This window comes from Amblyomma mixtum, chromosome 8, assembly GCF_055824585.1.
Source record: "Amblyomma mixtum isolate Tamu chromosome 8, ASM5582458v1, whole genome shotgun sequence".
NCBI lineage: Eukaryota > Metazoa > Arthropoda > Arachnida > Ixodida > Ixodidae > Amblyomma > Amblyomma mixtum.
The window spans coordinates 20,989,802-21,014,637 of NC_143019.1; the positions used below are offsets into that span (position 1 = coordinate 20,989,802).

Below are 24,836 nucleotides of genomic sequence, written 5' to 3' on the forward strand. Positions count from 1 at the left end.
CGAGCTATGGTATGAAAAAGTTTCCAGGCAGGCACTTTGGAAATTTAACTCCGCTTGTCAGACTTAAAAAAAGTTTCAAAGAGGTAATATCAAGCAACGAGCAGCTCGAAGACCAGCAGTGGTGTCAGAAGTTAAGTTAGCCTTAAAGGGATATCGAAATAATGAATGCAGAACTTTGCCCTCGCGTTTCGTGGATGTCAGAAGGTAGAGAGACAATTACAGCCGTGTCGCAGTGATGGAAACAATGAAAAACTATTCTGAAATCAGCGCAAAAATTTTGTGCGTCTAACGTCACCAGTGTTCACGGCTTTCGAACGTACCCTAAATGTAGGATAACATCTAAATGGTTCATCTTAATCAGGAACATGAAAGGATGGTCCACATCAAAACGCACAGCCTCGGGAGAGTTTGGACGTTGGAAAACCGCGTTCGTTCTCTCCCCCTCACGCTCAGTGCCGTCCTCGACGACCTGGAAGAGTGCTTTGTGGAACATTTCAGAAACACTAGGCGTGCCGGTCTCGAATACTCCGGAGAGGTCGGCCCTGCCTGGCATGAACAAGTCCTTGACGCCGAGGTCCTCGAGCGTCTCCCGCAGAGCCACGCTATGCATGATCCTGAACTTGGGAACACTGAGTTCCACGTTGTTCACCAGTGTCATGCTTGCTAGAAGCGCAGATAGGTTGGCTGGAGTCAGGCTCTGTTCCAAGTCGTTAAGACCCTCGATGCAGTCTGGAAGAAGGATGACCATCGACATCATCTGTCCCCTATACGGCATCTCAAGGGCGCGGGCGCACAACTCCTTGGAGTGACCCATCTTGAAGCTGTTGTACTGGAGCATCATGTTCACTGGCACGGCGTCCCTGTAGTTGAGAAGGAACAGCTGACGCGTAGTGGGGACTGAGCGAAAAGGCCATTGCCAGAAGCCCCTGAAGCAGATGGCACTGAGATGAAGCAACGCCATGGTGGCGTCCACTCTTCGGGAGGGAATGATGGATTGGATCTTGGACGCTGTTTGCTCCGAAGCCCAAGCGTTGGCTTCGCGTCGGACCGACTCGTGGCCGCTTTCGAAGTCGACCGACTTCATGGTGGCACCGTAAGACGCTTCTAGAAGGACGAGGTAGCTGCTATGGATGGGAAACTTTTGGTCGCTGTATATCCGGTTGGCGACGTGGAATGTGATGTCGGGTGCGTAGCCCGATAGGATCGTCAGCAGTTTGGAGAACTGGTCTTGGATACGGTGCTTGCTCGCCTTGAGGTTTAGCACGGCGAAGATCTGTTTGGCAGTGACGTCGCAAGCACCACTGGCTAAGATGGCGAGTGCGCAGGCTATGCTGAACGGCGAGCATACGAATTTTTCTCTGTGCTTGTAGTGGGCCTGGAGGTGCTTGTACATACGCAAGGAAAACTTGAACAGTGAATCGGACTGCGTGTGTGACAGCATGTTTGGGCCAATTCTGCAATAGAACGAGAGAAGGAAAATTAAGAAGAGCCAGGTAGTCCTTAGCATTAGTGTGATTACCAGATCACTCTGAAACTTTAATTGTTGTAACACTGTAGGGAAGAAATCGATCGGTATGAGAAGTGAACGCTGATGACCTAGTAAGAAAAATGGTCCATGTGCTTCTGAAAAATTTTCGTGGTCTTTTAGAAGTCATTTATACTTAATTGCAAGTTTCTACGAGGCTAAATTTGTATGGCGATTCGTATTTTTATGCCTTACTTTTGAAGGAATGAGTAGATATTTTTTCGTCCAGTGGCGTAGAAAAAAAATTGTCGGGGTTTTAACTTCGTTAAGCCAACTTTTATAGTACGAAATCATTCCGAAATCGCCAAGGTCAAATTTTCGCAATGACCCTTGCTAAATTCGGAGGTCGCTATCGTATCGGGCATGGTCAATTATCGTCGGACGCCGGTTTTGGTCCAAATGGAGAAGATCAAATTTCGGGGTGGGTCAAATTTTTAGGGTGGCCCAGGCCAAATTTTTAGGTCACCATCGTGTTGGGCGGCGTCAATTATGGCTAGACATCTACTTTGGCCCATATCTGCCAAGGTCAAATTTCGGGGTAGGTGGGCCAAATTTTGGGGGGTGGCCCGAGGTTGAAGTCTGCTCAGAGACCATGTCACCATGGTGGACGGACCAGGGTGGTCATGGTGGTACTTGTAGACGTATAGTACACCTTATGCAGCTTACAGTAACGCTGTTGCTACGGTGGACATCATAAGGTTACTTTAAGGTCATCCGTTGACACGGAGTCACAGTCCGAGTTTTTGCATCAAGTACAGCTTTCACTCTAAAAATAGTAAGCAAGGCCTGGAGAAAAGTATGAATTTGTGTAAACATTTCAGACGATCTAAATAACGGACAGAGCTCGGAGAACGTGCTTAACCACACATTTTGACTGCGACATCGGAGGATGGAATGAAAGGTGCACTGAAGAGGAATCTGAACTTGTCTTTTTGCCGCGGGAACTCGATCTACACGTTCCGAGCTTTCTTAGAAACGTCGATTTATTGCCCTGTGTGGCCGATTTTCCTAATTAAATCGAATTAACGTCTGGCTCCCGCCTTTTTTTTTTTTTAATTCTGCCTCGTACGGTGGGCGGAGTCGACCAACGCGTGGAATGCCTTTCACCCAGTCCCGTGGCGGCTTGCCGCTCTGCCATCGGCGGAATAATACGTAGTAGTCCGTAGTAGGAAATAGACCGCGCCGATTTTTATTTCTTCGGGCTTATTTTGCGGCTATATTATCTGCGAATGAAACTATTTATTCATGGAAACCTAAAAAACAAAATAAAGCGAAAGCAAAGCCTCCACGGAGCTGGCTGAAAGGAACTTCACGCGTTGGTCGACTCCGCCCACCGTACGAGGCAGAATTCAAAAAAAGGGCGGGAGCCGGACGTTAATTCGATTTAATTAGGGAAATCGGCCATACAGGGCAATAAGCTGCAGTTTCTAAGAATGTTAGGAACGTGTAGATCGAGTTCCCGCGGCAAAAAGACAAGTTCAGAATCCTCTTCAGTGCACCTTTAACCACACATTTTGACTGCGACATCGGAGGATGGAATTAAATATAAGAAGCCAACTCCCTTTGAAGTGGCGATTCATCATCGTCAGCATTATATTCAGCCTAAGTTCAGTGCAGGACAAAGGCCGTCTTCACTTGCCCCTTCTAACCTTATCGAACGGTAACTGTAGCCACGTTTTTCTTGCAAGTTGCGTTATCTCATCCGCCCGCCCAGTTCTGCCGCACCCGCTACTTCTGCCTTCTCTTGGAGTCCACTCCGTTACTCTTAACGGGCATCGCACACCTTCCTTTCACCTATGTACCCTTACCATACCCGCCCGTTCTTGATTTCTAGTAGGAAATCATGAAGTGTAGCGTTTATTCCCTTATTAAGGCGGGAGCCTTTAATGGCTCATACTGTCGTCCGTTAACAAAGCGTGTCACACGCGTTTAACTCGGGAACCAGAAAAGATAGAAAACGAATGGTTTGGTTTATGGGGTTTAACGTCCCAAAGCAGCTAAGGCTATGAGAGACGCCGTAGTGGAGGGCTGCGGAAATTTCGACCACCTGGGGTTCTTTTAGTGTGCACTGACATCGCACAGTACACGGTTGCATTAGATAGAGGAGGAAAAAATGAAACTGGAAGCCAAGTTTGATGACTGTAAATTAACTAGTTAATTATAGGCAAAAATGTCGAAATTGCGTTGATATAGCCATGGCAACGGTGTGACGTCACGGCATAGTGAAAATTGTCACAGAATGGTCGGAGAAACGTCGGATTTGTGTCAAATTAGATGAAAAAATGTGTAATTAAGCGTAATTAACACTTAAGATCCCCGAAAGATGTATAATTTGGGTATAGATATAGCCACGGGAACGGTGTGAAGTCACATCCACCGGAAGTCGTCACGGCATAGTGTCCTCGGCTTTCGCCTCTCAACACTTTAGTTGCCAAAGTGTCCTCGCAATTTTTTCTCTTAACGCCACAGAAATAATTTTCCTTTCTAAAGCTTGCTGCGCTGTCCTAAGCTTAATTTATTTTTTGTTTTTATAGCGTTTAGCGTCCCGAAGCGACTCGGTCTATATGAGGGACGCCGTAGTGGAGGGCTCTAGAAATTTCGACCACGTGGCGTTCTTTAGCGTGGCTTTCATCGCACAGTATACGGGCCTCGAGCATATCCGCTCCATCAAAATGCGACTGCCGCAGCCGAGATCGCACCCACGTCTTTCGAGCCAGGAAGGGAGTGCCATAAGCACTATAAGCCACTTAGGCGGCTCGTCCTAAGTTTAAAGGGTCAGTCTACTCACCGAGATGAGTGTATAAATAATGGCATATTCTGGTAGTTAGCACCCTATAACATCAATAACGAGGGGTCTGCGGCCGGTTTAGGCAGGAATTTATATTTTATTTCGGCGTTAAAAGTCGCGTAAAAAAGCATGGTGGCGACCCCAAACGTTCATTTTGTTCAAGAAAGTGGTAGTCTTTTTTTGTAGAAGCATAAGTGAACATACTACATACCATTTGTATGCCCCAATGTCAGAGAAACGCACGTTTTGTTCTAGTAAACTGTAGAAGGCGTACCGCTCGCTTTTTCTGTAAATGACATTGGTGAAAACAGCGCGAAAGAAGAAGCCCGAAGGCGAAACGAAGGCGAAATCACATGAATATTTATAGTTACACGTACGCAAAACTCAGGCACATTCCCACTTTTAGTTCAGCATATGCTAGCAGAGACGCCAAAATAAACTCAGCCTATAGTGGCGCCTTCTGGTCGTCAGGACGAGAACCATTGCTGTAAACAAACCGACTCTCCACTTAAGCCTAGGAGCGGCAGAATCGTCACTCTAATTATTAAAATAAAGCAAATTTATCGCTTATATGTTTTCTTATAGGCGAGATGAGACGAAGCGAAAGACAGGCGCCCCATTTATGGCCAGTGAACGCCCTGAAAAAGGCAGCAACAACGAGAATTCAGTCCGAAGCGAGAGGTCCGGCTTCGACAGGCGCCGCCATGTTTGTCGCCGCGCGGCGGAAATCCAGATGGTTGCCAGATGAGACTACCATCTCATACAGATGTGTTCCCACATTAATAAATTCTATTTTAAAATGTTCTACCGCACTCCTTGGCACCACAGCTGGCCAAACGGTAATTTTAGTAAAGAGCTATCGGTTGCCGCAAAGAAAATATGGTCGATAAAATTCAGTAGACTGACCCTTTAATTTCGTGGCTTTTCCTTAGCTTCCAAGTTTCTGCCGAAAGTAGGTTACTACACCCTAATTGACGCTCGTTCCTCTCGAAGCTGGTTCTGTCCCTGCGTATAACTTCGAACGGAAGTTTATGACTTAAAGAAACTATCAAGGGAGATGCTGACACTACTCAGGCGCTGCGTACAGCTACATCCGTCACTCTCTGTCCGTCAGCCTTATGACAACGGGCGCCGCCAAACCCGTCTGTGAACGTTTCCAGGCCCCACAAGAAAACAGTGCGAACAAAGAATCGAGCAACGCGTATTTGTACGTGTTCGTAAGGGCTGCCCGAATACACAGAAGAGCAAGGGCTCCGACCAAGGCTGAAAGCAGGCATTCGCCGTGTACCCTTACCTTGAGTCCAACTGCTCCGTTGGTTTTTCTGTCCGTGTACTGCGGCCCGCGTGGTACCTCAAGGAAGGGTAGAGAGTGCGCATGAGCACTACTTCATCTGGTTCAGCTATCTAAACTATATGGCTGCGCGGTTGTTTTAACTCGTATCAAGCCAGTATAAAAATGCGCATTAATACAGCCCTACAACGCTGGGCGGAACTGGTGCAGAAATGCATGCATGCTCAGCTAGCCCAGCTTTGCGGGACAAGGCCGTTTAGTTCGACAGACTGCCACCACGGGCCGCTTCACCCTGAACTCCTCCTCTCTCTTTTCTTTTCCCCTTTCCTGCCTCGCATAGCCGCACGGCCGCACGCGGGCAGACGGGAGGGAACACCGCGGCGAGTGTTGGGCGGACACGTCAACCTTTGTTGGGAATACCTTCAACACGGGGAAGCTTTGGGCCAGTTGGTCTGACATGTTGGAGAGGAGGAATAACCGCGAACTTGACAGGACTGAAGAACGAGAACGTCCTGTCCGAGAAGTAGTCGGATACTGAGAAGGGCGCCTAGTGGGAAGAGAAAGAGGGGACAGAAAAGGCAAGATGGTTGACGGGCTTGCTGAATCGCTTGAGGGGGCGAGGATGCTTTCCGCGATTCTTTCTGACGAGTTGTAAGGTTTCCAAAAGGTGTCTCCAGGATGCCGAGAAAAGAAAAAGATACATTCCAGTACAAACATGAAGCAGTGGTACACAATGTGCAATGTCACTCCTGCGCCGTATTTTTCCCTACACACGCGCTATGCTGCACATACGCACGCACCCACGCACGAACGCAAGCTGGAGCACAGAAAGCACACGTAGCGTGCGTCTCTATATCTTCGCCGTGTCATGTGGCCGATTGAGCAAATATCGCACTGACAATATGAAATCAAGAAACAAGAATGTAAGAGAAATATTGTTAGCCTTCTTTATGGTGACAGCGACTGAGGAATAAGTGACCACGCTGTCTGCCTCATCGACAAAGTACAATTATAGTAACAGAAATCAGTGAGTGAAGAAGGAGAACGAGGAATTCGTTTCCTACACTCCGGTCATGCGATGAGGTGATATATTTCGTTTTTGTGCGATGCTGTCCACTTGTGGCCATGAGTGTATTGTTCAAGCGTGTATTAATACAGGCATGCATTTAGAGGCTACACCTTCGACTTGACGCAAGAAGTCACCTGAAAAAAAAAAAGTACATCTGGAATAATTTTAAGTTTCATCGTGTTTCTAACCTTTTTTAAGTGCGCAACCATAAAAGTGTGTGGCTTTGTGAACAGCTCGACTATAACCATAAGTCACCAGTGCATGTCTCTAGGTGTTATTTATACTTGCAAGAATTAGCGCTCTACCCTGAGCGGTCAAATGTTTAGGGGAATCCCCCAAGGTGGAGTAGATTTGTAATAAGGGAGTAATTACTCATTGACATCCACCCGAGCGCAGCCATACGGCTACAGAGGAAAGCTATACAGCTTTCTCAGAAACTTCGTAGTTAAAGAAAAATTCGTCCTGGTCCGGGGTTTGAACCCGGGACCACCGCTTCACCGGAGCAGTCGCTCTACCAATTGAGCTAATCTGAGCGGCGGGAAGCGACTGCGTCATGGCAGAAAAGCAACACCAAAAGTCTAGAAGCGGAGCCAACAGACATAACCACTAAATGGATGGCCTAGGCTCTACAGTAAAGCGGAGATGGCGACATGAATGAGAACAGAGGAGGAATTAGTAGTCCGAAGAGGCGCACTTTCGCCTGGCTCCGCAAACGCCACGACAAAGCGACAGCGGGCCGGGGCATCTGTCACGGTGAAGAGGCGCCGAGATCACCTTCGCAAACAGCGGCCGAGAGCTTTGAAGCGACGTTCATTTCATGCAGTAGCGTTTCCAGCATGTAGTCTAGCCAAGCCATCACCACACGCCCTTGGACACTTGGTCATAGAAGCCAGAACACTAAATGAGGTTCCTCTTGAAGTTTCCCTCACGCGGAAGGCATCCGGGGCGACAGCACGTAATGCAAGCGCAACGAAACAAATTCATAAAGGTTTCCGTAGTGACAACGCTCGATATATATACATTGCTACAAAACACGGCTCACTACCCATGCATTAATGCAATGTGGTAGTCCAGGTGTAGCACGGACTGGAACAGTTTCTAATGCGAGCATTATAGTCCTGCCATACTGGAGCGTTTAGTGCCACTTTCAACAAGTGACATTTGCTTAAAGTGTCATTTGCGCACTGTCACACGATGAGCTTTAGTGACACTCGCTGCAGAACGCACTTTCCTCGCAGTGAGTTTGGTGGGCTCCCTCAACTTGGTCCGGCAAGGCGAGCGTGTAGCCTCAACTGTAGATATATGTCTCTTGCCACGCTCCCCGCATGGCTCGATCTCGTATACATATGAGCGTTCGCTTTCTCTCTTGCCACCTCGCTCCATTGGTCATGTGTCGTCACCGCTGGGGGTGACGTCACTTCAGGGAGGCGGGAACACGGATTTTGTTTACGTCACGAGACATGTCAATCAAGTGAAAGAGAACGCGTTCGGTCGCTGTGTGCGGAACTGAAAGTGGCGTTCGCTTCAGCGCCAGGAGAGACATGCCGGTACCTCCCGCCGCCCCGCCGTTGTTCGCGGTGCTCAGTGAATGTGATCGGCGGCCTCGGCGGTCGCGCGTGCATGACAATCCTTTCGACATGCCTGACGATGCTTTCCGAAGGCACTTCAGGCTGTCGAAGCTACTTGTACGCCAGCTATGCGAAGAGCTCAAACCCTTTTTGCCGTACTCCATACTCGCAGGGGACCCCCATAACATTATGGGGGACCACACTGCGAGTGACGAGTCTGTCCCTGGCACAAGTCACTCCCCACGCAGCCCAAGGCGCACCCTCCACCACCAGCGGTCTGCCAGTCTAACTGTTGAACCCAAGTACTTCCTCCGCCACCTCCGCCTGCGGGTGGCAGCCCTTCTGGCAGAGGCCAACCGGGGTCAACGGGTCCTCCAGACGCCGGATCTCCCGGGCCGTCACCAGGCCTCCCCACGCCCCTTGGAAACCACTGTCCAGGCTACTGCCAGCCTGCAGCACAGCCCTTGCAGCTCCAGCCATCCCTTGCCAGCGCGCAGTGCTTCCCCCTCGCCTGCGCGCAGCGCTTCCTCCTCGCCAGCGCGCAGTGCTTCCCATCCTCCTGCACGCAGCGCTTCCCCCTCGCCAGCGCGCAGTGCTACCCCCTCGCCAGCAGTCACCCGACAGAGGGCCCAGTTCCTGAGGGACCACCCGGACCTGCCCCCCGGCCCCAGGCGACAGCCCAGGAAACCCCGACGCCCCAGGCCTCGCCTGGAGCCGTCCCCGGAGCACCTGCCCGCAGGGAGCCCCCAAGCAACTGTGTCCACTCAGCTGCCCGTTGCCGATCCCTCTCCTCTAATCACCCCCTCCGTTGAGGTCTCTTCCCCAGGAGGGCCCACAGACCAGAGATCCTCGGCACTAGAGAAGCTGCTCAACGCAGCCAGTCAACAACTACAGGTTGCCTCCTCCCGGTCCAGCACCCCAACCTCACCGGTCCATGCCCCTGAGGAGTCTCTCTCCCCCCCTGGCCATGGCTCGCCAGAGGTAAGTGGCGAGCCCTCGCTACTTAACCCTCCCCCCTCTGCTGCAGCCAGTCAGGACCAACGTGGGCCAGACGGATGGATCCTGGTGAACCGCAAGGCCAGGCGTTCAGGAGCCCGTCCACGGCCCCGTGTGGCCACTGTCCTCTTCCGGCCCCGCCAGAGGTCCTTCTCTCTCAGGGACGTTGTCAAGGAGGACTACAGCGCCTTCCTGTACTCCCGGCCTGGCGTCTTGGAGGTACGAGTTAACCGCAGGCGCAACATCATCGCTGCTGACGTCTCCACCCCAGAGGCCAGGGCGGCCCTCCTGGGTCTCAGCTCCCTGCTGTCGACCCCAGTCCGGGCTTTCGAGGCCTCCCGCCCGGATGGCTTCATCGGGGCCGTCTTCGGTATTGACCCGGAGGTGACTGAACAGGACATCGCCGACACCATCGAGTCCTCGGTGGAGATCCTGGCCATCCGTCGCCGTGGCCGTGCTGTCACCGCCCGTTTCGCAGCTGAGCCCCCGGACCAGGTCCAGATTGCCGGGATACTGTTCCCGGTGCACCCTTTCAAGGCCCGGCCCTTGCTGTGCTCTCGGTGTGGGGGCTACAACCACGTGGCCGCCTCCTGCTCGAAACCGCAGCGGTGCACTTTCTGCGGGGGCCACCACCACCACCGGGCCTGCAGAGCAGACGTCCCCCGCTGCATCCACTGCGGTGGACGCCACTGCGCGGAGGACCCCTCCTGTCCCATCTGGAGGGAACAGAGTAAGGTGGCGACTGCTCTCCGTAGGCATGCAGAGCCTGGGGCCCGCCGGGCGGCCAGGGTCCAGATCCGCCGCCAGCAGCAGCCTCCCAGGGAACCGGGACCCGGATCCTCCAGGGTCACCCAGGGGCTCAGCTACGCCAGAGCCCTGCAGACTCGGGGCCCCGGACCTTCCCGCACTGCTGCCGGGGTCCCAGCCCGCTCTCCAGCACAGGATGCCCAACAGACGGTGACGGCAGCCCTGCGGCTTGCTGTCCAGGCCCTCTTGCCACAGCTCCCCCGTGACTCGGGCGCACGTCAGATGTGCCTGGCTGTCCTCGCTGCCGAGGGCCCCTCCACCCAACACCATGGATCGCCGTAACTCGGCCCCCTCACGGCCTCGGGTCATGCAGTGGAACGTGAATTCCCTGCGTGCCCGGCGGGCCGACATAAAAGACCTTGTTCTGCAGGGCTCCCTGGACTACGACATCATGGCTCTCCAGGAGACCCGGATCCCTGCAGAATCCTCCCGTCTCCCAGGGTACACTGGGTACTCGGGCCGCTCCTGCTGCTCCCTCCAGGACTGCAGTGACGCCCCCTGCCGGGACGACGCCCACCCCCAGGAGAGACCCCGCACGGCCATCTATGTCAGGAATGGGATCCCCCATACTGTCCTGGCAGCCGATGACCCTGACCTGGGTCACCTGGAGATCTGTGCTGTGCGCGTCCGCATGGGCAGCACGGACACCACAGTGGCCTCAGTCTACCTCCCACCCAGTGTGCCTTGGGACCCTTCCTGCCTCACGGCCCTTCATGCACGACTTGGTAGGGATGTTCTAATCTGTGGAGATTTTAATTCTCACCACAGGGATTGGGGCAGCCGTACCACGTCCGCCAGAGGCAGGAAGCTTCTGGATGCCATCACTGCAGCCAGTCTCAGGGTCCTGCAGCCCAGGGCCCCTACCTTCATCCGACCAGGCCGTTCGTCCATCATCGACCTAGCCTTGCTGTCGGACGCCTGCCACTACACCTGGGATAGAGCTCCGGATTCCCTGGGCTCGGACCACTTCCCCATCCTTCTGAACCCTTCCTCTCGAAGGCGCAGGAAGGAAAAAGTGTACAAAATCACCAAGTGGCCCATGTTCAGGGAACTCGCAAAGGACATCCCCCATGCAGAGGACTTCCTGACCCTGCTGGGCAAGTGTGCACAAACTGCTACTGTGTCCTGCTCTACCTCAGTGCAGGCCCCTGTCCCAGACCTTCGCCTCCTGGGACTCCGAGCTGCCAGGAGACGAGCCGAGCGGAAGGCGGAGAGCACGTCGCTCCCAGAGGACTGGACGGCCTACCGGCGGATTGATGCTGTCTGCCGTCGCCAGGCGAACCGCCGGGCTAGGGAGGGCTGGGCTGGCGTCTGCCAGTCCATCCGCTCGGCACGGCAGTCGGCGACGGCCTGGCGACTCCTGCGGTCCCTCCTCCAGGTCGCAGCAAACCGACACCCAGTCCTCGGTGCCGCCATTGCCCGGGGGGTGTCGTACCAGGCACTGGCGGAGCAGCTGGCCGACCACCTCACCAAGGCTGCCCACCCGAGTCCAGGCCCCCCACTGGGACCTCCGTCCCAGTGTCAAACTCAACTTCCTCCTGTCCTTGCAGGTGCTGTTGGCGTAGCCTCCCTCTGCACTGACCCGATCACCCCACACGAGCTGCTCAGGGCCCTCCATCGGTCCAAAAAGAAGAGCGCTCCTGGGGCAGACGGGCTCACTTTGCAGATGCTGCGGAACTTGGATGCCCCGGAAAAGGCCCGCCTGCTGACCGTGTTTAACGACATCTGGTCGAGCGGCATCCTCCCGGAGAGCTGGACCACGGCCATCGTGGTCCCTATCCTCAAACCCCGCAAGCCCTCCAAGGAGCTGTCGTCCTACCGACCCGTCTCGCTGACCTCAGCTGCCTGTAAGACCATGGAGTCGGTGGCACTCCAACGACTCACCTGGATTGCTGAGGCTACTAACTTTCTTCCCGAGAACTTGACAGGTTTTCGCAGGCACCACTGTACCGCAGACTCCATCGCGGACGTGGTGTCATCCCTCGAGGAAGCGAAGTTCCACGGAGACGTTGCCATCCTTGTCCTCCTGGACGTCCAGTCGGCCTTCGACGGTCTGCCCCACAGCACCATCGAGATGGCCTTGGACGAGCTGGGGGTGACAGGTAACCTCCGGCGGTTTATAACCTCCTTCCTGTCCAATCGTTCTATGCAGGTTCGGGTTGGCCGCACTCTGAGCAGTCCTCGCCCCATCACCACCGGGGTCCCTCAGGGGTCTGTCCTCAGCCCTTTCCTCTTCAACCTGGTCATGGCAGGCCTCCCTCGCTCCATCCAGCAGGACCGCCGCCACAGAGTTCTGTGCTCTGTATACGCGGACGATGTCGCCCTCTGGGTCCGAGCTCCGAGGAGGCAGATTACCTCTGCCAGACAGGCACTCCAGCGTGCCCTCAACGGGGTGCAGCAGTTCCTGGCGACCAAGGGGCTGTCTCTCTCAGCCACGAAATCTGAGGCTTTGTTTATACATCCGAGGGGAGCACGAGCCACGGCTCAGATTGCTACCCTCAAGATTGACGGCACTAAGCTCCCTTGGAAATCGCAGGTGAAGTACCTTGGTCTCACCATCGACCACCGGCTCTCCTGGATTCCTGCTGACAAGGCCCTCCTGTCCCACATGGAGCGAGTCGGCCGAGCAGTACTTTCCATCGTCGTCCGAGGCAACGGCTGCACCCCCACCTGGGCCATCCGACTCTTCGAGGCAGCGGCGACATCAGCCATCCTTTACGCCCTCCCCCTAGTTACGCTTCGGAGCACCCGCCTTAATCGCATGGAGCTCTCTCGCAGGAAATGGATCCGCCGCTTCCTGGGGGTTCCACCGCGATCGCAGGTCCCGGCCACGCTAGCAGAGGCGGGCATCTTCCCGCTGGACCTCCTGCTCCTGCAGATGGGCCTGACCCACACGGACCGGCTCGCCCACGTTCGTGATGGCGGTGCCCTCCGTGCTCGCCTGCAGGCCAATGCCGACTCTAGGATGGGGAAGCTCCACGCACTCTACGTGGAGACACTTGGCCCTCCCCAGGGCCTCCCAGTCCTCCCCCCTCTTCCAACCCGACCTCCTCTGCAGGTCACCCTGGACCTTGACGGCGTGACCAAGCGCCACTCCCCTGCTGCAGCACTCCGCCAGACCACTGCTGCCTTCCTGGAAGAGTGCAAAGGGACCACCCTCCTCTTCACCGATGGCTCGGTCCTGCCAGCCACAGGGCAGGCAGCGGCGGCTCTGGCGGTGCCCCAACTGCAGCAGACCCGGTCCTGCAGACTTTCCTTCCCGGGCAGCTCCACGGCAGCTGAGCTGGCAGGTCTCCACCTGGCAGCAGAATTCATCGGGTCCACCACCCCACCAGGCCCTGTCGCTGTCCTGTGCGACTCCCGACCTGCCCTCCAGCTCCTGAGCAGGCCACACATCTCGCAGACATCGGCGAGTGTCCTGCGTGCCCACCTGCACGCACTGGAGGATGCAGGCTACCAGGTGTCCCTTCACTGGGTCCCTGGCCACACCGGCGTCCAGGGCAACGAGGACGCCGACTCCCTCGCCAAGGCTGCCCACAACGATGGGTCGCCAGTGACCACCAAAGTGGCCCCGCATGATTTTGCCCGGCAACTACTCAGGCGAGCGGTAAGGGCAAAGCACCCTGACAGGCGTATCTCTGCGTGCAGGCCCTTCCACCGGCTCCCAGACAAGATCCCGCGCAGAGAACGTGCTCTCCTGCTCCGACTCCGCATCGGATGCTCATGGACGCCGACACGCAAGTTCGTCGTTGGTATGGCCTCCTCCCCTGCCTGTCCATCGTGCGGGGATACAGGCACCCTGGGTCACCTGTTGGGTGCATGCCCTACTTTTGCCCTGCCTCGTAGCCGTCTCTTTGCAGGCTACCGTGCCCTCGGCCTGCCAGCAGACACGGAGGACCAGCTGCTGTTCCCGGCCCGGAACCCTCTGCCCGCCTGCCGGCTCCTGCTGGCCTACCTCAAGGAGACCGGCCTGGACATCCTTCTGTAGCCCGAGGAACCTGGACCTGCAGCCTAAGGCCTGCGGCCTCCTGGACCTGCAGCCTTGGACCTGGACTCTTCTAGACCTTCGGCTCCTCCCAGCCACATGAAGGTCTAGGAATCTGCCTCCCTCAGCCCGGTGCTTGCACTCTATCCTAGTGCACCGAGGCTTCCCCCGGCGCTGTTGTTGCGGCGGCGGCGCTACTCCAAGACCCTTCCCCCTGCAAGGACACGGACCGCTCCCGTCGAGGCGACGACCATACCCCCTCCCCTCTCCCCTCCCTACATCCCCCTACCCCTTCCCCTGGTCCCCAAGAGTGATGCCACCAACTGGCCAACATACGTCGGGACCAGTATCCCCTCCCAAGAATACCCCAAAGCAATCATCATCATCATCATCAAACCCCACCTTGGACCAACGAGGAAAAGTGCGCTCACAACAGAGCGCAAAGTACTCTGCGCCATACGGTTCTTCGCTACCGGGGGCTTCCAGGCGGCAGTCGGCAGCGAGGCAACTATACGGCTCCCGCAGTCGTCTGTGAGCCGGACGATTTTGGCCGTCGCTCAGGCAATCGTGCGTGTCGGCACGGAGAAAAACTGGGTGTCGTTTCCTTCGACTCCCGAGGAGAAGTCCCGCGCCAAGGCATAGTTGTCTCATCCCCCGCGTCGTCGGGTGCGTCGACGCTACGATGATCGCTATAAGTGCGCCCAAGAATCTTAGCCCCGTCGAGACGCAGGCTTTTACAGCTGCGCCTTTCGCGCCTTCGTGATGTGCTGACTGAGCTCACACGAACGCTTCACCATGTAGGTATGTTCCTCCATGAACTCAACGAGCACTTCGCGCTGGCGCATCGAGACGTGCGGGCCCAGGCGACAACCTTTGTGCGCTGACATGACGACTAGTGAAAATGTCAAGCTGACAAGTGCTGACACGTGAAAAGTCTCCCGCGCAAGTTCAAAATGCCTATCGCCCTCTCGCGAACACAAAATAAAACAGGGGTTCTCAAACTGGGTTCCGCGGAACACAGGGGTTCCGCGGGCTGTCTTCTTGTGTTCCGCGAGAACCCTCACCGGCCCTGACCCGGCAGCTGATATGAGACTGGCTCTGAGTGCTACTGAGCCACGCTTTGACTTGCTCTCAAAAGGGAAGCAGTACCACCCATCACATTAGTATCTGTATTACTCTGTGCAATAAACATTTAACCTTTGCAACTCTCTCTCTGTAAAAATGCACTCGACAACATTGCTGGGAAGTGAAAGCGGGGGGGGGGGGGGGGGGGGGGGGGGGGGGGGGGGGGGGGGTTCCCTGGAACTTATTGAAGGCTTTTGGGGTTCCTCCAAGCAAAAAAGTTTGAGAACCCCTGAAATAAAACAACACAATTGAGAGCGCCCTCTCGGGAACGCAAAAGCAAAACAAACCAATCAAGAAGCATTGAAACCGTCTCAAAATAAATTCTATGCTTATTTTATAGGCTCTGAGTAATAAATTTGCAGTACTGTAGCCCAGCGCATTCATTTAGAGGTTAAAAACGCAAAGAAGTTAGCATATGGCCCCTTAAAAATACAAGCAACCGAGATGGGACCGCCCAACAAAGCCGATTTGTTGCCTGCCCCCTCGTCCTCCCGCAGTGTTCCTCCCACCGTTCTCCCGCCGATGTCAACGTCAAACTGACGTCACGGCAAAGCGAACGCGTTCCAAAGCGAACTCTTTCGTGGATTCGGCCCTGCTCTGGCCGTAATTTGTTCATAGGCTCTGATCCATGCGGTAACCCGACCTCCTTTATCCCAGGTCTTGAACTGCACAAACCCGGCTCAAGCCCGGAAACGACGCGAAAACCAAGTGCGCTTTTCGGTAACGCCAGAGGATTCTTGTTTCTATCATGTACTTTAAAGAGCCCAGCGTCGGAAATCAGGCATGTGGCTTTTATAATTTATTTTTTTGTATGCATAGCATCAGGCATGGTAATGTCTTTGACGCCCAAGGAGATATCCAAAACGGCAATATTGTATGATTTAATTTGCGCCAGAAATTATTGTTTCGTGCTGATGGTAGTAGTGAAGTCCGCGGTCCTGTGCATTGTTTGTCGCGTCCGGGTTCGCGATAAAGGAATGTCCATTGAGTTTTTTTTTCTGCCCTCCGCACAACTGCAGGGAGGGGGATGAGACACAGGGAGGGGGATGAGTCACACTGGGGAGCGGGATAGCGACGGATTCCGAGAATAAGGGAAAGGTCAAACACCCTCCGGGAACATATACGTCAGGTCGCATCCCACTGTGCACGTTCTTGCGGAAAGGCGGATCCTCGTCGTGTAGCTTTTGTCCCATGTCTATGGCAGTACGCGTTGACAACTTGAGGCGCGGTCAACAGGACATTGTCACGCTAGCTACAGGCTTGAAGGCAGTTTGTAAGTGACGGTACTGAACAGATGGGCCTTGACCCTTGAGGTGACTTTCCCCGAACCTGAGTTTACCAGAGGTTGAAACAACCTGCACCGTGGGAAATCGAGAATGTTTGCGAGGCTCGCGGGACGAAGGGAGAAATCTCCGAAATCTTGATGGTGGAAAATGTACATATTTGTGCAGTGTTTGTGGAGGTGAGTTATCTTCTTTCCAAAATCACTGATTGGCTGTGTTGTCCTTTTACAGTTGTTGATTGGCGACGTTTTCCTTTGCCCAATGATTTATTGGGTTGATGTTTGTGGAGTTACCTGATTGGTTACGGTCTCCACCGACGGCAGGGTCATAGGGTTTAAAATGAAGTGTTTGGGCGGGACCGAGGGCTGGTTTCGTCACGTAAAGCTACTGGTCAGTCAAATGTAAACAAGTTTTCTCCTTGCTTGTATCTTTCTTTGTTTTATTAATTGGTAATAAAAAGTTAACCTCTCCAGAAGTGTCCTCTGGCAACGGGATCGAGCAATATGGAATCTGCAAGACGTCAAGCACCCTTCCATAATCATCATCAACGTAATTTACCTCTACAAGATTGAGAGGGAAACTCAACTGTGATGAAACGTTGCGGCGATTTTCGGCAGTGGATATGAGGTGGCAACCAAATTGCCGGACCTTTTTTGATTGGTTGGACGTACAGTTCGAAATTAATTTTTATGTACTCGGGAAAGGGATATAAAATAGAATGTGTCTGAGTATTGCCACCGTTTCACTCAAGAAAAAAAAAAAACTACAGAAGAAAAGCAGTACACGCGACTGAAAGTTAATAAGAATCAAGCTAGGGCGACAGTTTTCGTGCAAGCGAGTGCTGCTAAGGCACTGAAGAAAAAAAAACATACGACGCCACAGCCAAAAATGTGACCAGAAGAGAACAGAAAACTGAGGGCGGCGGGCGGAAGGGGGGCCAGGAGCTTTTCACAAACAGTTCGAAGGGTGCCGACATATTCGACTCTGGACTGTGCTCGCTGCACAGGAAAGAGTTGAATATTAAGCTCCCCCACGCTCTCCCCGGAGTCCAAAAAAAAAAAATGTTTTTTCTTTGGTCATGAATAGGCTCCCGTCAGCGTCATGTAAGCAGAACTACGCCGTTGGCAATGTGAGCAGGTGGGGGCTGCCCTGGCAAGTCAACAACTCAAAAGAAAACATTCGACAGAAGTCTGTCTGGTTGGGGTGCTGGCAACGCACAAACCGACCAGCTCTATCGGTCGCTTTCTCACCCGCCCAAAAAACCGGAGCCCAGAGAAAAGGCCCAAGGGTGTCGTGCAAGGGCGACCGCAGAATTTTTTGCAGGGGGGGGCCCCTTTGGTTGTTGGCGCCGGAGGGGGGGGGGGGGGTATATTCGTAGCAAAAAGGTCCTATTTGCGGAGTGAATTTATTTATTTATATATAAATAAAAAATAAGTAAAATACACACATGAAAGAAAAATTACAAACAGCAAATTAAAGCGCGGCTAGGAGAGATACATTGGAGCTTATCAACGAAGAAACAATTAAAACTAATAAAAAAATGCAAAAAGATACTATCACTTCGTGGAGAAGTGTGCTCAGTTTTGCTGCATACGGGTTCTCGACTCACCCGGATTGATGACCAGCACACAGCACAATATGTTCACAAACACGCAACTACAGTCACTCACTCAGTCAGTCTTCCTTGAACAGCGACTGTAGGCGCCTCGGATTTTTCTGGGCGAATTGCGTAATTACACGGGTGATAAATTCATTTCAGTGCTGCATTACACGCTCTCGGTGCACACTCATCATACATATTGATTGAAAAAACGGTTGAACGCGTACGTCGGAAACAAAAGATGACTATATATACAACGAAAACTTATTTACAAGATAAATGCACGCTTGCAGCTTCATACACCTCGCTCCATCTTGCTCGCGCATCCGCACAGTCGAGCAACCGCGCACACACTGCTCGCCGCTCGTCGTTTTTTCGTCCGCTGTCTTGGTTGTTCTCAGCTTCGTTGACAACCGGCCACTAAAAACACCGAAGCACAAACACAGAGGCGCGCACACGTGCAAGGGCTTACTTGCCGCAATATCCCCGAATGCGCACTCTGGGGCTGAAAGGAACGCCGCGCGACTTCCGAGGGGAAGGGACACTCGAGACCAGGGTGTCGAACCGGAACCGAACCCGAAACCGGAACCGAACCCGAATTTTCGCCCGGAACCGGAACCGAACCGAACCCATAATTTTTTCGCCATCTTGGAACTGAACCCGAACCGGAACGATTCAAAGGAACCGCTCCGAACCGGTTCGGGACCCGGTTCAGCCCCACTTTTCTTTTTTTGCATTTCGGCATACTTCTTGTTTCCGGACAAAATGAGATGATCTAGCGCATAGATTTAGCGCAACATTTACTTTTGTAGGCGCTCATTGTCTCAGACAGCAGGTTCTAAATAAAACCCCTCATGATGTAGGGCAACAAAGAAAAAAATGGCTCAATGGCTGCGGAGCCCTGCTGCTGATTTCAAAAATACAAAAACCAGTGTGCTCTGTCGCATGCCGCAAATCCTCAGCTGATCTCCGTTAATCTGGAGCCCTCCACTACACCGTATATCCTATAGCCTCAATGTCTACTGGACACTTTAAACCCGCGATATTACTACTAGTATTACCAAAGGAAGGGTGTATAAATTGGTGCAGCTTCTTTTTTTTTAGAACATTCTTGTTTGCACGTGACGGAAATAAGCAACGAAACGCGGGTTCTTGGCAATGGTGGAGATGATCTAATAAGCAAAAATTAAATACCGGATAATCAGAAGGGCAATGAGGAAATATATGCGCTCGCTGGGATGCGATAGTGATTACGCCCAGAAAGATGCTACTGCGATTAAATGTAACGGCGATGAAGTGATTTCATTACGCCCATTCGCTGAAATCGTTCTGCTTCTGAGAAAAAATTGCTGCCAGTCGCCAGCGCGCGGCTCCATCCGCTGTTATCGCAGTGCTCGACCTTGAATTCTCTGTCTGGCGACTCATATCTACTTCTTGCTGTCATACTTCCGGTTCTTAGTGTCTGACATGACAGGCTTATGATTATTGGCGTTTTTTTCGCGTACAACGCTTGGGCGACTCGATACTTTGAGCCTTGACAACAATCTGCCTCGGCTATATCGCGTACAGGTGGGTGATGGGGGGTGGGGAGATGGGTGAAAGTTTTTTTAAGGTGCATTTTTACCAGTGAATGCCCGGATGTGCGCCCACCGGAGTGTGCATCAAGGATGGAGGCTGCACGCACGCACGCACCCCCCCCCCCCCCCCGCACACACACACACATAGTGCGGTTATTTTTGGGAAAGCAAGCTATACTATTAACGCAGTAAAAAGAACAACTATAAGAGTACTCATACTCTATTCTCTGACTCCGAGTGCGATTTGTACCCATGGCGGCGCAACAGAAAACTCTCTTTACAGATGCCTTAGGCTACTCGGCTGTCTTCGGGGCTTCTTTTTATGGTTGTTGCATGGAATATTTGGAACCTCTCTGATCCTCCTCATGCCTTACTTTACAGCGTCGAATACAGCGATCTCGGCATAAGGCCTCATGCCACCATAACTCCCTTTCTCCGCCCGCACATGAAAATTCCAGACGGTGCACACGTCAAGAAAAGGGAACCAGTCAGGAGGTCGAACTTGCGCAGCGCGTATTCCTCCTGCGCTAAAGTGCACTGTTGTCTGAACAGGAACCTCATTGAACGCGGCGGTTCTGCGTGTTCATCCATCATGCGTGTTTTCCACACGCTAAGCGGTCCTATCAACAAGAAGAGTTCGCATGGAGTTCCGGAGTTTTTCATCGCAGATATAAATGTTTTAAAGAAATGTATGATGTCAATGGGTTTTTTAAGATACTGCTTAAGTATGTCCCAAAACAACACAGCATTACGACAAAAATATCAAATTATTTCTCAAATTATCTCTCGTTGCTCGCACAGGAAGAAATGCACTGACCACGGCACAAACTTCCCTTTGGCCCGAAGGTTCATCCTAACATGCAGGGTCCATATCTGAAGCGTGGAAAAGGTTTTTGTGACCGATTGAAATTACAGTCGAGCCCACTTATAACGAACCTGACGGTCACGCGGCTTCCGTTCGTTATATCTGATGTTCGTAGCAAGTGGATTCTTCGTACAACAGCCAAAAATACTAAGGCCGCTAAAAGTGGCGTTTATTATAAAACTGCGTTATGCGTGCCTACTTGTGCAAAGCAGAGCCTGTCGCTGCTCTTTCCAGGCTATCTAGGGCGGTCATTTAATCGTCGTCGAGACCTTGCTGCCAACTACCAAATTTAGGGACGGGTATAACTAATCATGGATGAAGTGTGCATAGCAACTGGTGGCAGGTCGGTCACATAAATGATTCCTGGCAGTAGGGAGAGCTCGCACTTGGTGTTCAACGTCTCCGTCAGAGCAGGTGCTTCTGCGATTTTGTGGTCCGCAGGAATGTAGTTATCCGAGGAAACATCTGGTCGGCTATGGATCAATGATGCGTTGCCAGAAATCTGCATACGTGTGTTTCGAGCTTCTTCTGTCGTTCCTGGGCTGATGCAGCGACGAAGTAGCGCAGCGCTTGTGGAGCAGAATGCATCCGTTGCACTGTCCGCTGTATGACAATGCGTGCATATGGTAGCGGCGCAAAAGATGGAGACGACCGGACAGGCTATGCTTACCACGTGACCGGCATGGCCAGCAAGGATTTCAAAAGTATCAAATCGCTGCTGTTAGTTGATCTTCGACCATGGTCAGTAGCTTCGTTCTCGACGATGCCCCCGTCTCACGCGCACCGCGCTTCTTCCATTCGGGATGCCTTGCCGAGCCGGCGAACGCGTAGGCAATGATTGCCCTTGTAGGCCATCGACGCGGTTTTCCTCGCGAGCATGTCCAGAAAAGACAGGCGAGCACTTAGTCGCCTATTAAGCATAGATGCCAGAAAGAGGCCGTTTGTAGTTTTGAAAATAAATGCCTGAAACAAGTTGGTGGACAAATGGCGCACGCCAGATTAACCACTTTTTATCACTCTATCAAGGGCGCAAAAAATTTTGTTAACTCAAAGGTTCCCTTTGATAGCGCCCCATGAAAAGTCGCATTTGCCAATTTGGTTTGCTTGTTTTGGTTTATTGGATTTTAACGTCCCAAAGCAACTCAGGCTATGAGAGACGCCGTAGTGAAGGGCTGCGGAATTTTCGACCACGTGGGGTCCTTTAACGAGCACTGACATCGCACAGTACACAAGCCTTTAGAATTTCGCCTTCATCGAAATTCGTTCGCCGCGGCTAGGATCGAACCCACGTCTTTCGGGTCAGCAGCCGAGCGCCGTAACCACTGAGCCACCGCGTCGGGGCTGTTGACAATTCGTGTCCGTGCAAAAACGAAGCGTTCTCAACCCATCCAAGCGCGCGTTTTTCATGATACTATTTTTATCAGAAGAGAGGAGGTTGACGTCATCATAATAAGACAATATCGTAATTTCTTACTGTACTGTAGTGAGAAGCCACGATTAGCTGTGTTTTTGAAGATACTGAGCTATAGGGGTTCGGGATACATAACGGGAGTCACAAAGGCGATGTCGAATAGGTGATTTAAATAAAATATGTTTCGTAAGTTCTGGATGTTAGGGAGAACCTGTGCTCCCACGAGGCTCTCGTTGGGCTGCAGATGGGCGGTCGAGGGATTCTCGCACATTTTCTTACCATTTAGTAAAGGAGGGGGGACTGGCAAGTCGGTTTTGAGGCTACGGAAAGGTGTCCGTCTGTAGGTAGGTACCGATACATGGCAGTTTCGTTTCTCAGTGGTGCGCGGGAACGTAGAGGGCGCGTGCGGCGGCAGTCTTGGGGCACCGTAAGTACACTGTGCACGAGAAAGTCCCAACTGACTCCAGCTTCAAGGGAGGCCTATTAATCGCGCGACGGGTTCTCCCGAACTGCTCAATCAGGAGGGTCTTGTAGATGCAAAATCCACCGGCTTTTCGCCTTACACCCCACAAGGTGGATTACAGCGTACACATAGCCGATTTTCATTAATTTCGAGTTCATTTCATTTTACGGCTCTTGCCGCAAATTCGTCTTTGCTGCGGACAATAAGTAAAATGGGTAAAGTGAGAACACCTCGCATTAAACAATTTTTTCATGCTTAAGTCACGCAGTAAACACGACAAAAGGAAGACGGGAGATGACACGAGCGCTGACTAACAGCTGGTTATTTTATTCTAGGAAAAGTATATAAAGGCGTTGGACGCAGGGAACAACCCCAAAAACAGAAGAACAAAAGTTGAAATTTAAAAACCATACTACGCATGCACATCACAGTCGAGTCATGACGTCTTTTTCAACGAAATTCGAAGACTACCTTCCATAGTAGACGGCACTCCCCTATCTCCTGGACCTCACACAACTGCCAAGAAAGCCTTACTCCTTGTCTGCCAAACTGATAGATGGTGAAGCAACACTCATCTACTTCCTTCCTGATCACATAGGCCTCGACCAACTCCCTACATATGCAAAAATGGTTATTAAACACGACACTTCTCTTATCTACTGGGGGAAGCAATCGTTGCACTCGCTGCAATGCTAGGCCAAGTTGTACGACACCGCTACTTTTTTCATCCATCAGTGATGTTCGAACAAATGCTCATTGCTTCCCCACTTAGAAAGACAAGTCTCCTGTTTATTCACTCAGATAGAATTTGTAGAGAGATGGTGGAGGCCTTTATGATCAGGAAGAAAGCAGATGGGCGTGCTGCTTCACCATCCATCAATTTGGTAGAGAAGGAGTCAGGCTTTCCTGGCAACTGCGTGAGGTCCAGGAGATAGCGGAGTGCTGTCTACTATGGAATATAGTCTTCATATTTCGTTGAAAAAGATGTGATGACTCGACTGTGATGTGCATGCGCAGTACGGTTTTTTAGTTTTAATCTTTGTTCTTCTGTTTTCTGGATTGTTCACTGTGTCCTGCGCCTTCATACACTTTTCCGAGAATGTAATAACCAGTTGTTAGTCAGCGTCTGTGTCGCCTCCAGTCTTCCTTTTGTCCTGTTTACTGCGCTGCTTAAGCATGAACTCTTACCAACTATCACAGTTTTGCGTTCTCGTAAACAAATCTTTGCATTTTTTATTTTGTATATCGATGTGCCAGAAAAATGAAAACGCATAGCAGGGTTGACTGAAACTCATCTGCGTTTTAATTTTTTTTGTCCTGAACACGTTTGAACCGGTTCGAGACAGTCCGAACCGGTTCGAACCGGAACGGAATGGCCCTTTGGAGCGGAACCCGGAACTGAACCCGAAAAGCGTGAACCCGAACCCGAACCGAACCCGAAAAAATGCCGGTTCGACACCCTGCTCGAGACTCGCCACTCCGGTCGGAAATTTTGTTTTTGTGTTTTTATGGGGTTCAGAGCCCCAAAACGACTCAGGCTATGAGGGACGGTGTAGTATAGAGTTCCGAATAATGTCGACCACCTGGGTCTGTTTACCATGCACTGACATCGCACAGTACATGGGCGCTGTTGTGATTTGAGTCCCAGCCAGAGGGGACAGGCGAGCCAGGCAGGCGCCATCGGGCTGCGTTGACCAAAGGCGCTGGTTTTCGGAGAAGACGTAAAGAACGCTGGTGTAGGGCACCTCTAGAGACTGCGTCGCCGTGAACAAAAGCAGCTAATCCCCTTTGCCGAAGATTCTGAAAGCGGCGCTTCTACCGAACTGCGCTCTCCCGAGGATTGGAGGAGACAGCGAGCGGCGCCGTCTGATCGCCCGCTTGCTACTGAGCACCCCGACAAAGTGGGAGTGGACACGGCTGATTTGTCCTTCCCTCCTGAAGAATTCATCGGTGGCCGGCGTACGAAGGCGAAAACAAGATGTCCTGTGAACTGTCTGCCTCCGTGTCGCTTTCTCTCTAGAGATCAAAGAAACAGACACCCATCTCAAGACGGCTCGAAACACATGCTCGCCGGTGCCGCTGTATGTGTGCAACAGGTCGCCCTTTTGTAGAGCTAACGATGGCGTGGTTTGAAAACGACGGAACGACGCTCGCCCGGACGCGGCATTTCGCAGATGTGAACCAAAGCGTGGAAGCGGGGCTGCTTTCACCCTTTTGGCTGAGCGCACCACCGACCCTGGCGTGCGGCCATCACTCACGGTTCGAGTCAGTGATTTTCCAGGGGGGTGCAGCCGCCCCCCCTTGCCCCCCCCCCCCCCCCCCCCCTCCGGACGCCCATGGTGTCGTGTACAAAATTCCGTGTTCCGTCTGCCCGGCGTCGTACATAGGGGAAACGAAGAACTTCGCGGAAAGGATGAGCCAACACAAAGCGGACGTCCGTCACATGAATCGTCAACGCAGCGCCGTGGCCGAACACTGCGAAG

At 52.6% G+C, this 24,836-nt stretch overlaps 1 protein-coding gene and 1 pseudogene across 1 annotated transcript; one reads left to right on the forward strand and one right to left on the reverse strand.

Annotated features, from left to right (window-relative positions):
* Positions 1 to 301: 301 nt before the first annotated feature.
* LOC149331621 (ipis-1 pseudogene) lies at positions 302 to 1,441 on the reverse strand (annotated as a pseudogene).
* An 11,350-nt stretch (positions 1,442 to 12,791) lies between these two features.
* LOC149331622 (uncharacterized) lies at positions 12,792 to 14,047 on the forward strand. Its single transcript, XM_089555529.1, has one exon. It carries the CDS (start codon positions 12,806 to 12,808, stop codon positions 14,030 to 14,032), a length of 1,227 nt encoding a protein of 408 aa, XP_089411655.1. The 5' UTR covers positions 12,792 to 12,805; the 3' UTR covers positions 14,033 to 14,047.
* The last annotated feature ends 10,789 nt before the right edge of the window (positions 14,048 to 24,836 follow it).

Coding starts and splice junctions, on each gene's coding strand:
- LOC149331622 (XM_089555529.1), top strand. CDS start 12,806: ATGGAGCTCTCTCGCAGGAAATGGATCCGCCGCTTCCTGGGGGTTCCA.